This window comes from Sitodiplosis mosellana, unplaced genomic scaffold, assembly GCF_009176505.1.
Source record: "Sitodiplosis mosellana isolate CC-2019 unplaced genomic scaffold, AAFC_SMos_1.0 Smas_scaffold_1, whole genome shotgun sequence".
Lineage (NCBI taxonomy): Eukaryota > Metazoa > Arthropoda > Insecta > Diptera > Cecidomyiidae > Sitodiplosis > Sitodiplosis mosellana.
The window spans coordinates 6,626,348-6,639,340 of record NW_022595244.1 but is presented as its reverse complement, the minus strand read 5'-3'; the positions used below and the strand labels follow the sequence as shown (position 1 = coordinate 6,639,340).

General features: G+C 36.4%; 2 protein-coding genes across 3 annotated transcripts; both read right to left on the bottom strand.

Moving 5' to 3' along the window:
- Positions 1-36: 36 nt before the first annotated feature.
- Positions 37-997, bottom strand: LOC129577238 (putative ATP synthase subunit f, mitochondrial). The gene is made up of 3 exons (XM_055463929.1): positions 837-997; positions 430-645; positions 37-335 (listed from the first exon to the last, which is right to left on the bottom strand). The coding sequence occupies exons 1-3, from the start codon at positions 913-915 to the stop codon at positions 307-309; spliced, it is 324 nt and encodes a 107-aa protein (XP_055319904.1). The 5' UTR covers positions 916-997; the 3' UTR covers positions 37-306.
- A 560-nt stretch (positions 998-1,557) lies between these two features.
- Positions 1,558-11,717, bottom strand: LOC129577195 (rho GTPase-activating protein 92B-like). 2 transcript variants are annotated; one of them, XM_055463827.1, is made up of 8 exons: positions 9,961-11,717; positions 8,632-8,971; positions 5,677-5,930; positions 5,372-5,547; positions 4,781-5,021; positions 4,515-4,661; positions 4,105-4,383; positions 1,558-4,003 (listed from the first exon to the last, which is right to left on the bottom strand). In XM_055463827.1, exons 2-8 carry the CDS (start codon positions 8,679-8,681, stop codon positions 2,253-2,255), a joined length of 2,898 nt encoding a protein of 965 aa, XP_055319802.1. In that variant the 5' UTR covers positions 8,682-8,971; positions 9,961-11,717; the 3' UTR covers positions 1,558-2,252. The 2 variants fall into 2 exon arrangements, with proteins under 2 accessions (XP_055319802.1, XP_055319808.1); XM_055463833.1 differs by lacking the exon at positions 9,961-11,717 and having other exon boundaries at positions 8,632-9,928.
- Positions 11,718-12,993: the final 1,276 nt, after the last annotated feature.

The following is a 12,993-nucleotide window of genomic DNA, read 5'->3' as shown; positions in this document are numbered from 1 at the left end:
TCAACACAAACTCATTAGCTAAGAAAAAAAAAACACACTTGGTTTCGCAAATATTTTTTTGTTTTTTAAGTTGAACTTGATAATTGTTTTTTATTTAAATTTCCATAGATTTGGTTGACAACTTTGAATCTCATCATAAGTTGAATTTTGGATGAGCTATTACTAAACTTATATGCCGAAAGATATTGAACAGGCTGCTGAAGTAAACTTTTTTTGAAATCCGTGGATCCGTTGAATAAATGTGTTGTTGCAATTCAATTTATCATTATTGGAAATACTACGAACGCTGATGAGCGCACGATTTGTTTAGTGGTACTTGTAGTTTGCGTGGTGCTCTGCAAATAAATGACAACAACAACAATAACATTAGTGACATTGTCGGAATTGGAATCGACATTGAATCGGAAATAAGAAAGAATTTCCACTTACTGAGACGGTTATAGTTGAAAACGTAGAAAATGAACATATTGGCTGCAACAAATTGGAAAAATGGTGCGACACCAACACGTTTTGTTTGGCAATATTTGTGTTGCCAACGCCAGAACAAACGACTGCATGCACCAGCCAAGGCTTGTGGTGTCTTATTACGGCGACCGAACCAGCTTCCAAGTTCGCTCAATTTTAATTGGCTGAATGGAGTGTCGGCTAAAAGAAAAAAAAAACAAAATTTGTTGTTAACTAATGCAAAATTCGAAGGAAAATTTTAACAAAAAGGGAAGTCGTCGGTCACTGATCATCAATTGGTTATGTAATTTTACGGTGACAAGGATTCAATGATAATTTTTTGCGAAAATTTACACGAAATCTTCGGAATTTCTCGACGTTTTAATACTTACGTTTTCCGTAGAAACGAGCTGGATCGTATGGTCCATGCTTTGCCGGATTGTATTCAGCTGGATAATCACCGAAACCCATTTTTTCTCGTCTTCTTGGATTGAAATGTTCTGACCGATGAAATGAGAAAAATTGTGAGTTTTTGACTTATGATAATGGTACGACGACAGCGCCACCCAATTCGACATGAATCTTTTGACACCGATGCCGTACTAGCTACCGCTGCATGATTTGTCAAATGACACGTCTAGTACAACACCATTCAAAGCTACAGTTATGTTCATCGACCATATTTTTAATATATTGAAACGCTTTATAAACGAAAAGATCATCTTCAATATTCATCTATAACAAATTTAATATTGAAAATGAGGTTAAAAATGAAAAATGTTTAAAGAAAAAGAAAAGTAAATGAAAATCTCCGAATTTTTCTGAATCATCAATATTTATTATCCGCAACATAGAAAAATTAAAGTATAATGGTTTCATTGCAGAAAGATAACAGCAGTGATAGAATATAAATTCTTCATGATTTGATATAGAGTGAATGATATATTGAGCTAAACATTAGTTTTAAACAATATGTTGCAAACAATTTTGTCTAAGGTTTTACTTTTTTTGTAGATTTTTTTTTTCTAATCTAAAGAACAATTTTTTGTTTTTTCTTTTCATGATAAAATTTGGAAATTTGGTAAAATCAAAACGAAAGAATAAAAAAAGAAATCGATTTGTGTGTTTCTTTTATTATTGTTGTTCAATTACGCTACAAAAAGCAATATTAATCGATTTTAATTGTGGATAACTTATAACTTGTAATAGAGTTATAGAACATTGACACATTTTCCACGCGTGGAATTGGTTGTGTTTGGTTTTTTTGCTCTTCGGTGTAACATAGATCAACAAACAAAAAAATGAATATTAGATATTCCAAATTATAAAATGAATACAGTGTTTATATATCACGGGTCGATAATATCTCTAAAAACAACATACAAGCCGAAAAAAGGAGAAAATAATTTCGTCTTATGAACGAAAGAAAAGAGAAAAAAAAACGAATATATAGGGAGGGCATATGAATCCAATTAGTGAATAGCTAAATTTCCTTATAACAAATATCTGATTATTTCAACGATGCACTTAACATGCTCACACACTCAATGATAATAGTGTTCATTTGCTCATAATAACTTTTGTTTGAATATTGCATTCTGCGTACAAAATACATACTAATGCTAAAGCTAAAGCAATTTAAATTTAGAACAATTCACATTAAGTCACAATTCAGTGGTGACTAAATGCTGGAAAGCTTCTTCTGTTTTTGTTTTTAAAATTTCAATTGGTGTTTTAAATTCATTTTCTGTTCTACTAATAAACATCCGAGCTGCACTCTCTCTTTTTCACAGAATTTCTTGTTCGTCTTATAATTTAGTGAAATCAGCGGTTAGTGTATCGGATTTGCGATGTTGAATTTGTTCGCCGCTGGCCTGGTTTGGTTGGTCGATTGTCACGTTTGGTGGAGGCGGAGCTGGGATTTGAGGTCGTTTTATAAGTTTTGGCTCGAAGCAACGCGGTGATTGTGGTACGGCAAATTCATTATTGCCTGTATTTGTTGTGCTACTGGACATTGTGTTGCCAGTGGACGTGGATAATAAATGAGTTCCATCGGATGTGCCGTTATTGGATTCGGTCTCTCCGTTTGATTCATTGGATTTTTCCGATTGATCGCCATCTTTCTCCTTATCATTTTCCTTATCGCTTGACGACGAATTTTTTCCATTCGATGAGCTCTCACTGTTTGTTCCACTGCCATTGCCATTGCTTTGTTGATCAACATCAATGATTTCCACTTGCTTCTTATCAACATTATAGATATGTGTTCGTTCTAGAGTGGTCAAACTGCGACCGGTAATACTGCCAACTGCATTTGCGACGGGTGTCGTCGAACTCATGCGAAAACTTTGCGTTTTTTTAATGCCTGGACTGTCGGGCAAAATGGTTTGATGCGAATCGAATTTATCAAAAACAGCCCGAAGATTTGATTTCATCAACGATGTAGGCCGCTCTGGAATGGCCGGCTTATCATTGCGATTGTTTTCATTGCTTCGATCGCGTAAGTGCACAATTTCACTGTCATCGTTCAAATTGAGGCCGGTTGGTGTTTTCACCGGCGAAACTGTTGATAGATTCTCGGTGCTGCGTGCAACATTCAAAATATTTCTTGGCAGTGCAATTGGCCGACTGTGTCTCTCACTTCCTTTCGATTTGAACGCATTCCTCTGGAGTGTTTGGCTATCGATAGCAGGCAGTGCGGGCCTTGGTGGTTTGTCTGGTTTTGTGGCCGATAAATTTTCCGTGCTACTTGAACATTGTTTCATCGATGCGGGTGTCGATGGTGGTTTGAAAACGGTGTTTGTTTGTTGTGCTTTGGTTTCGTTGCGTATGAAGCGATTTGAACTGAATTTGGAATCATCGGCAGGCGTTGAACACGAATTCAAGAATCGTTCCTTCATGGCTTGCATAGACTCCGAAGACGATTGTTGTGACCCACTATTAGTATTGGAGTAATGCTCGGCCGCACGTTGCGTACGATTATCGGGTGGTGTTGGTGCCACTTTCTTTTTACGCACCGGAAGCTTTGGACTGCTTTGCGGCGGAGGACTTGAATCTGACAACGAACTATTCGATTGGCTTCGTTTTGCCAACGAATCCGTACTGCCGCTGGTAATTTCATTTTCGATTAATATCAAACTAGTATCGTGACTACTGCCTCTGGAATGCGTTTGATATGAATTGATGCTTGAATTGCCGACCGATTGATTTGGATGGTGATGATGGTTCTGATTGTTTGCGGCCGAAACTATATTCAATGACTTTGTCATTATGTTGTCAGTGCTAAAATCACGATCGACCGGAAAACCACCGTTGTGTGGAAACAAATCATCACGGCTCATTGTCACATAAAAATCACTAATCGCAAAGTCATCACCGAAAAAGTACGTCCAATCGGAAACCAGCGCTTCGACAATCGTATTCACTGAGGCGGTACTATTCACTTTTGACACATAGTCACCATCACCAGTTTCGGGTGACCACAGTAAATTCGGTGACATCACAATCGCTATATTTTGTGGCGTCATTTTATTCGTTTTATTCTTTTGGGACAGTAATTCTATGGACGAAAAGAGATAGAATTGAAAGAAATGTGTTTATTTTTTTCCTCATCTTTCGATAATCCGATTAGGAGTTGCAAACAAAAGTGTTTTTTTTTACCTAGAAATTTTGTTAAATATCGCAAGTTTAGATAGTTTGGCTTTGGCAATAGATTGATTGTGTTGAGAATTGCCGTTTTACGTTGTTCTTCGGTTGGACGTTGTGAAGCGGCTATAAATTGATCATATAGATTAAAGGTGAGCAATGGCTCGGGCAGGTCACGTAAATACGATTTCAATGCACAGGCAATCACATGAACATCTTGATATTCGTTTGGATATGGTGTCGTTACCAAATTCGCATCCATCGCCGAACGAAAGCGACGAAGTTTTGAACCAGCTGCAAATCATAAAAAAAAGTTATGGAATTTAATCATTTTATTCGTGTTTTAATAATTTTTTTTTATGATTGAAAAACAACAACTCCGATATGGAGAAAGAAAATGAAACTGGCGATAAGTAAACACATACCACAGCCAACACGTAGTAAACCTTCTTCGAATAAACCCTTTTCCAGTAAGCAACAAACACACAATTCAATCACATACGATATTGTTCGTTCGGTTGTGTTCAGATGTTCTTCAAGCGGTACTTTGAATACTTTTCGATTATTTCCCTCTGCAAAGTAGATGAAAAAATGAAACAATATTTCATTTAGAAACATTTTTTTTTTCAAATTTATTTTCCATTCCGAATGAATCATGTCCATTTTCGAGAACAAAAAAAAATCAACTTACTGATGAGACCATTAATGCAATTCATAACGTCTTCAATTTCTTCAAGCGCTGATTTATAATACAGCTGCTGATATTTGATGTAATTAATCACATGGTTTGCCATGACATCCTCTTCGGAGATTAATTCAAACATTTCAGCTGCCCAAATATCACGTTCTTTTTCCAATTTGGCTTCGCATTCCTCTTGCTCTTCGCGCAGTTGATTTATCTTGCCGGTGTTGTCGTTGACACGGACCGCCGCCTAAATGAAAACAAAAACACAACAACAACCGAATAAATTGCGCGAAGAAAAAGAAACATCAAATCACAGTTAACCAAAATGTTGGAATGAAAAAGCACGTTCACAATCGAAATGTTGAGTACAGTGAGACTGGTATTGTTTATATCAGTTTATTGTTTGGCTCAAATCGAATCGATTGTTTGGACTTTTTCGGTTGAGAAAAAAAGAACACTGTAACACTGTTTCCAATTGTAACGGTGACTATTGGCTCAAATTGGGTGTGATTTGATAGAGAAACGGTTAACAGCTACACAGAGAGCATTACTCAAAGTTGGATTCGTTTCAAAGAGTTTTTTTTTTCTGTTTATTACCTGATATTTGTGTTTGGCCGACTCGTTGTCTTGCATAATTTTTGTCACTATGCGTTTTTGCTTCTGAATTCGTCCGATGTGATTTTCCAAGATAATAGCCAACTTTTTGGTAACCTCATTCTCCACATTCACTTCATTGTTTACAATTTCCATAGCAATATTCTTTTCCAATTTTGCTGTTTAGTTCACGGATCATTTCAAAATATAAATAAAGAGAGATGAGGAGACAAAAACCAATTGTACGTACATGAAACCAATGCGGGAAAGAAAATGGAAAGAAAATGCTTTTCAAAGAGAAAACTTACCGCAATTTTCTAGTACATCATGTAGCAAACCGTCTGGTAAATCTTTCAAAGACTCTTCCATCGACTGGGCAAGCTTGTACTCGTGTACTTTTTTGCATCGTTTGTCGCGTGCATCTTGATCCACGGCATTCGTATTGTTACTGGTTGGATTTTGTACGAATTTACGGCAAATTTTCTCCAGCACCTCTTTGTATTTTTCGACATGTCGATCGGCTGCAAGCAATTCTTCACTGTTCTTATCGGCTTTTGTTGGCCTACAATTGATTTGATAAAACAATCGATACGAATAAGTCTCGGTACTTTTACAAATTTTCAAAAACATTGACGATAACTCTTATTAATTTCCAATTTAAATTATGTGTGTGTGTTTTTCCTAAATAATCAACGGCTATTAAACGACTACTGTGCAAATGGTTGCGACTTGCTGAAACAAAGTTATAACGGCAAGTATAACATCGTCGCAATTTTTTCTAGCCGGCATGCCTCTGGTTCCGTCGACCATTTAACGCTCAATCATAACAAACAAGCGTTGAGCGAATCAATGATTATTCAAGCAATGATGCTGATGTATCGTGTTTAATATGCTAAATATAACGCATTCTTAATAAAAAGGGCGGATTAACATTATGTTATACCGTTTGTTTTTTCACTTATCCGGCAAGCAAGCAGGCAGAGGCAGGCAGGCAATTGAGCTTGGAGAACAACAACAAGCTGAAATTTTTTCGCGGAAATCACCGCTCAGAGTCACACGCATACACATGCACCACACGCATATGCCGTGGATGCACTCATTCATGAATCAAGCTTACTCTCTACATCTCATGGTGGAGCAGAGATGATGATGATTAGGCAGAGCAGCCACACATACCGTGTGTGTGTGTGTGTATGTACGATGCAGAGAATGTGGTACAAAATCCACGAACGACTGACTCGTGAATGAGAGTGTGCATAAATGCGTTGTGTGGGCTATTGTATAATGCTGTACGTAAAATATAATGTAATCGGCGAAATTATTTTGTGCAGTTGGAAAATCACACAAAAGCCAAATTCAGTTGAGTGTGGCGTGTAATATGTGGAGAGAGAGAGAGAGAGAGAAAAGTAGAGAAAAAAAGTGCCTTTGATTCAATCATCTCACAGCACACAATACAGAGTGGCAAGTAAATCGAATGAATTTTATTGCTCTCACACGAACCCAAACAGAGTAAAGCCGAGAAGAGGAACAAAAAACGAACAGAATAAATAAATAGCAAACACGCTATCGTTGATGATGATGATGAAATTGTGTATGGTTCTTTATGTTTATCACGTTAGAACCAGAGCAAATCATCACTTTTTTCTCTGTTGTTCCCGTGTACATTGTGTTTTGGTGTGCATTCTCTGGCGAAACGCAAAATAGAAAATATAAACACACGTTGCTGATACGGACCAACAAAAGCATCAATACAAACGCCTACGAATTGGTTGCTGGAGTTTTTTTTTTCGCTCATACCGTATTATTCTCACACTCAAACGCTTCAGGTTTTCGGTTTATTCGCCCGTTCTGATTGCGCACTGCGCACACACACCGCACATATATTTTCGCATGGCAGCATATGAACAGTGCCGCAAACAATGGGATCGGCAATAAGCAATTCATTTTTATGTGGCTGAGGTTCAATTTGACACAATATACGGGGAGTAAATGGTCGTTCGTTCGTACCGTTCAAAAGGCACTTTGTCGACGAATTTTAAGCATTGATCACGATGCGAAGAAATAATCGCTTGGACTTGCGCTTAATCAGCGAGATTTTCTGATTCGTTGCTCACTTTTGTTTTTTCTTTCTTTCCTCTTTTTCATCGTTTGATATAATTATTCGTTTTGTTCTATTCGGCATCGTGTGAGTGAGTGTGTGCTCAGAGCACACCAACGAATCGTGTCCGATTTGCGAGACAGTTATCTTTGCTTTTATATTTGATATTGTTCTTTTGTTTATATAGTTCATATGATTTTTTTTGCGCGATTCTCAATTTTATTTCGTTTGGATTGGAGCGCGCACGCTAATGAATCTCATCGGAGTGCGATATATTCGTGTCACAGTGCCGTATTGTTGTACTTGCCACGCAAAAAAATCAACAACAACCAGTCTCTTCGTGTGTACATGTATTAAATGAACTGTATGAGGTGATGAATATATGAGATTAATTTAAGCGATTGAGGCCTTTGTTCCTCTGGTGGAACCAGAAAAAAAATAAACGTATACAAAATAACACATCGTTCGTTGCGTTAGAAAAGCGTAACAAATGAGAGCAGCCCAAAAATAAGAGCAAACATAATTACAACCGCTCTACCTGCCTGCCTGCATACATTAATTACTTGGTATGATCACAAATTGCCCAATAATATGTACAGCGTACATTGTACAGCATATGGAAAACAGATGAAAGCCACCAAATGACCGAAGAGAAAGAAAAAAAACGATTTTTTTTTCTCTCGTATTAAACAATAACATCAACACTGCGTAACCTTCGAACGAATTTTTTTTTTGTTTTATTGTAGCATAAAATGACTGACTGACTCACACTCTCTACAAAGAACGACGCGAACCGTGCCGTTCGTTCCGAAATTTATATACACAACAAGCATTTGTTTTCCCGTTCGTGTGCGCTTCTATTCATCGTGCTCAATATGATTTCAAGTTCTGCTGTTTGTGTTTCATTTATTTTTACTAGTTTTTTTTCTACATATGTTCCACTACTATAGTCATAGTTACACATTTCTATGATGTGTAAACATCATTTGGGAATATTACTACAAACAGCCAAATGAAACTATGACGAACAGTTATAGCCCAGCACAGCCAAGTAACCCGTACATCAAACAACAACAACCAAACAAACGAAAAAAAAAAGAACGCACCGAAAAATGCGTCGTGGAATGCGTGATTTTGTTGTTGCGTGTTCGTTTAATTTGCTTACCTTGAAAAATTTTCAGCTGCGATTTTGATTTTATGGAATTGCTTCTTCATTTTGACGGTCTACTGTTTTTTTCTTCTTCACTATATATGATACGTCAAATTTATCGTTTTTGTTTCACTTTATTTCTTATCTATTTATGATGTTGTGACGCGAGCGAAATTCGGTGTAATTTTTTTGGTTTTTTATTGTTTATTTCTTTTTGTCGGTATTAAATTTCTTTCGGCACCAGGAAATTTATTCGATTCAACACGCTTCGACAGAGAGGAAAGGAAGAAAAATCGATTCCAACGAAAATTGCTTCCGATTTCGTTTCCGACTATCTAAGTACTTGCGACGGCATCTAAGGGAAATTACAAATAGAAACGAAAAGCTTTTAATATCTATGCCGTGGATTGGATGATTAAAGGATTTGTCAATGTATTTTTGGGGTTTAAACCATCCACCGAAAAAGAAAACAAAAGAGGGCGACTCTTTTTTTTTCTCTCTTCATTCAAGAGTCTCGAACGAATGAACCCATGCAATGAAAGCAACGTTTATCTTGAAATCGCTGAGAGAACTTGAAGCCTCACGCTCCGTCATGTTATCGATTTTTATTTTCGTGTTCACGTTTCCGTTCTTTGTAACCTTGATCTGAACTTTTGCCCACATTAGCAATGAGAGTGAGTCGGAGAGAGAGAGAGAGAGAGCTTCGGCTCTCTCCGAATGTCGCTTAGATTTGTAGTTTTTTTTTGTGTGTGACATTGTCATGTCACACGAAATGTTCATTAGAAAATTGCATTTGACTTTGTGTGTCGTATGACTTTGAGAACGTGCCCATTGTGTCATTCCGAATGAAATTCCGTTTCGGCGAAGAGCAAATAAATGGACGATTACAACGACTCATAAATGCCAATTTTTGATTTATGAACTGATAAAACGACAACAGAAACACAACCAATACACCACACACCGTGTGTGTCTAAAACCAGCCAACGAGTTGATTCTATTTACACACGTTGTCAAAATACAATATTCCATTACACTTAACTGTCCCCGTCTCTGTATGTGTCGGTGTGCGTGAACGTGATGAAGGCGAGCTTGAAAATTGATATCGTTGTTGGATTTTTCATTAAATTTCAAGCACTCGATCTGTTGGCGTATTGATTACGACGGAATGGAAAAATGAAATAAAATGAATGATCGAGGTTCAGTGTATTGGATTCAGTGGGGTTTGCAAGAGTTTTTGTGCCCATTTCGAGTCCATTCGATGATCGAGAAACGCAAATTCCTAGCCAATTTTCTACTTATTTACATATCATTTTCGCTTTTTTATATCTCTCCATATAATACCTATGCCATATCATTTATAGTTTTATAGCCAGTTTAATCGGTGCATTTGACAGAAGCGATTATCATCTTCTTGATCCAAAAGCGCGTTTCAGCTACTTTCGCTACTGCCGTCCGTTTTAATAATGTTGTTTTTTTTCACTCGTCACTTTGTCTCTCACTCTCCCTCGTCTTATTAATATGCGTATGAATTTCGATGTGAGATGATTGCTTGGCTCGGTTTTTCTACTCGGCCTGTTGCTGCTGCTGCTGTTGTTTTTATTATTTTTTTTTCGCTTGTGATTCAATAAATATTTGGCGTTTTTTTCCTCTTGCGTTTGTGCTGCGTTTTAATTGAATTTATAAACTGCGAGTGCACCAAACAGTGTGTTGATTGATAACAATATAAATACGAAAACGGAGTGTATACGTGTGTTTACACAGAGCGAGAGAGAAAGAAAGAGAAAAATTCGATGAATTTCAATTCAAAAATGTTTTGTGAAGTGTTATTGCTTTTTCTGAATGCATGCGAACATGTATGAATTGTCGTAGTGGTTGTTGGTGTTTGGTTTCTCTTCGCTTGAATCGTATTTGCGATGTGTTGGAGCTTAGTCACCATTACAGATGTTGTATGAGATCATCGGCTGTACGCGTAATAATTGTTGTTGTTTTTTCTGCGTTTGTTCGTTCGTTTATATCTTTTTTTCCTTTTTTTTATTGTTTCATCTTTTTCGTGCATTCACTTTTTATTTGGTCTTTCGCTCACTCGGTTGCCTTTTATTCGATTTTGTCTTTACTCTCTTCGTCGTCGTCGTCGTTCGATATTTTCATTTACCGCATAGACACACACGTAATTTCACTTGAGTTTATTATTATTTTCCTTGTACAAAACGACTTCGATCGATTTATGTTGCTTCAGTTAAATGCGTATCCAATAGATCGATGCACAAAATTATACGTAACACAAATCATCGTTGAACACACGGGCTATTGCTTATTGTTGACTTTGATGCAATTGCAGTATAACATTAACATACAATCTCGTCACCACCATCATCATCATCATACTGCTAACTGCCGTGCTGCTAATTTATTTATTTACAACAATTCTCGTCTCGTGTATTTCAAACAGCAAAGAGCGAAACAAAATACGCGACACAGCAATGGAAGTATTCACAATGATTATCACTTTCAGATTCAATCGAACCAGCCAAGGCAAAAAAGAATACACATACAATAAAATATGAATTTAAATACACTACGTCGTACATACAACAAATCGTCGTTTTCTCCAGTACACACTACTTCCACTTAGACACTTGTATCGAATATGTATTGTTTTTTTTTGCGTTTCTATTGAAATCGACTGGATATGAACGTGAAACACACAAAACTACAAATTGTATAAGCGAGAAATTATCCACAAAAATGATAATCAAATGAAATTGGATTTTAGTTGCCACAATTTATGACGAATTTAAATGATGCGCTGGTTTCGAACAATTTCACATTGAGAAATGGGTTTTCTTTCAGTTTTTTTCGCCTTCACAAAAATGACACACAACAATTCAATTTGTGCTGTCGTCGTCGTAGTCGTTGTCGTTGTTGTTACTCTTTTTTTCCTACTGTGCCTTTGATATTTTTTCTGTCTTGTCTTTGCCTTCTGCACACCTCTTCGGGCGACTCTCTTTCACACTGACGATACAATTTACATTACACATCCACACTGATGTCACTAAAATGATATAATGTGTACTAATACACAGCGGATTTATTGCACTGACAGCAATGCTATCGTGGTGTTTGTGAGGAAGAGACCGAACACAGATAAACGATTCAAAGAGCACAAGCATGTATTCAAATTGGATACAACAATACATCCACAATGCCCATGTATAAAACGTCAAACACGCACACACGTTCACGTGCACATGTACGGGTTTCTGCATTGGCATTTCAGTTTACATTGTACAACATTATGACGCGTTCACAGTAGATCTCATCACTTTCGCAACGATTCAACGCAGCGGCACCATATTTACGATAAACTCATGCTCAGAATTCCAAAGTTTAAACTATGATTCGTTATCAGCTACGAATACATTTTTTTTTATCACAAACAGTTCACTTACTCCATACGGTTTGTATGTCGATAAGTCTCTTTTCGAATACAAAGAGAATTCCAAACTCAGTAGCATAATGACTAATGTTTATGAACTTGATCTGCTGACCTTTGTTTTCAAATCGACGCTGAGGAAATGATAAGTTAACGTAAGGCAATGTCGTTTGAGTGCATTCCAGTGCATGCAGCAGATTAGATTGGATGAAGAAGTTTAATAAAAGTCATGTGTGTGCTGCATTATATACTGAAAATACATCCAGCATATGTATTCCTGTAATAGAAGCTAATTTGCTCTCTATACTACTGTTTTTTAATCCTGTACACAAATTATTCACTTCGTTTTTGTTGCAATTGAGGAATGTACTCAAAATTGTATGCATTAAATGCATATTCACAGCGTAATTTAAAATTTATGAACAATACGAGACGTCAGCATTTATTTATAGTAAAATACTGTTTAAAACATAGACCAGTTTTGTTTCTCATTTTGAATTCATAAAAAATGTAATGGTAAGAAATTCCCTCATTCAAGAGTAAAAAGTTTAAGCTTATAGCTATTGGAAGAAATTAGGTGAAGCTTTATTGAACTTTTAATTATATATGTAAAAATATTTCACCTTTTTTACGCAAAGTAAAACTACTACTACTACTTTTCTCTAAGTTAAATTTCTCTTGACTTTTATGAATTTATATGGAAATGTAAGTAAGAAAGGTGAGCGTTCGAAATATTTTTTTAGAAATAATTTTTTTTTCACAGGTTTTTATTGAGAAACGATTTTTTGAGAAACTTGTAAAAAAAATTCAATTTCATTTAGGTACGAAATGAAATCAGGAGAGACTAACACCACAGTTTATATTGTATGATTTCATTCTACCTATGATCAAACATATGATTCGAAATTTGAGTACTATGCAAGTCTTGATAGCTCATCAAA

Bases quoted from the DNA above. Each gene is read 5' to 3' on its own strand.
- LOC129577238 (XM_055463929.1), bottom strand. From the start codon at position 915: ATGGGTTTCGGTGATTATCCAGCTGAATACAATCCGGCAAAGCATGGA. The intron at 646-836 runs GTAAGTATTAAA...TTTTTCTTTTAG, and splicing joins AGCTCGTTTCTACGGAAAAC to CCGACACTCCATTCAGCCAA. The intron at 336-429 runs GTAAGTGGAAAT...ATTTATTTGCAG, and splicing joins TTTCAACTATAACCGTCTCA to AGCACCACGCAAACTACAAG.
- LOC129577195 (XM_055463827.1), bottom strand. From the start codon at position 8,681: ATGAAGAAGCAATTCCATAAAATCAAAATCGCAGCTGAAAATTTTTCA. The intron at 5,931-8,631 runs GTAAGCAAATTA...AATCAATTGTAG, and splicing joins GCAGCTGAAAATTTTTCAAG to GCCAACAAAAGCCGATAAGA. The intron at 5,548-5,676 runs GTAAGTTTTCTC...TGAACTAAACAG, and splicing joins TGATGTACTAGAAAATTGCG to CAAAATTGGAAAAGAATATT.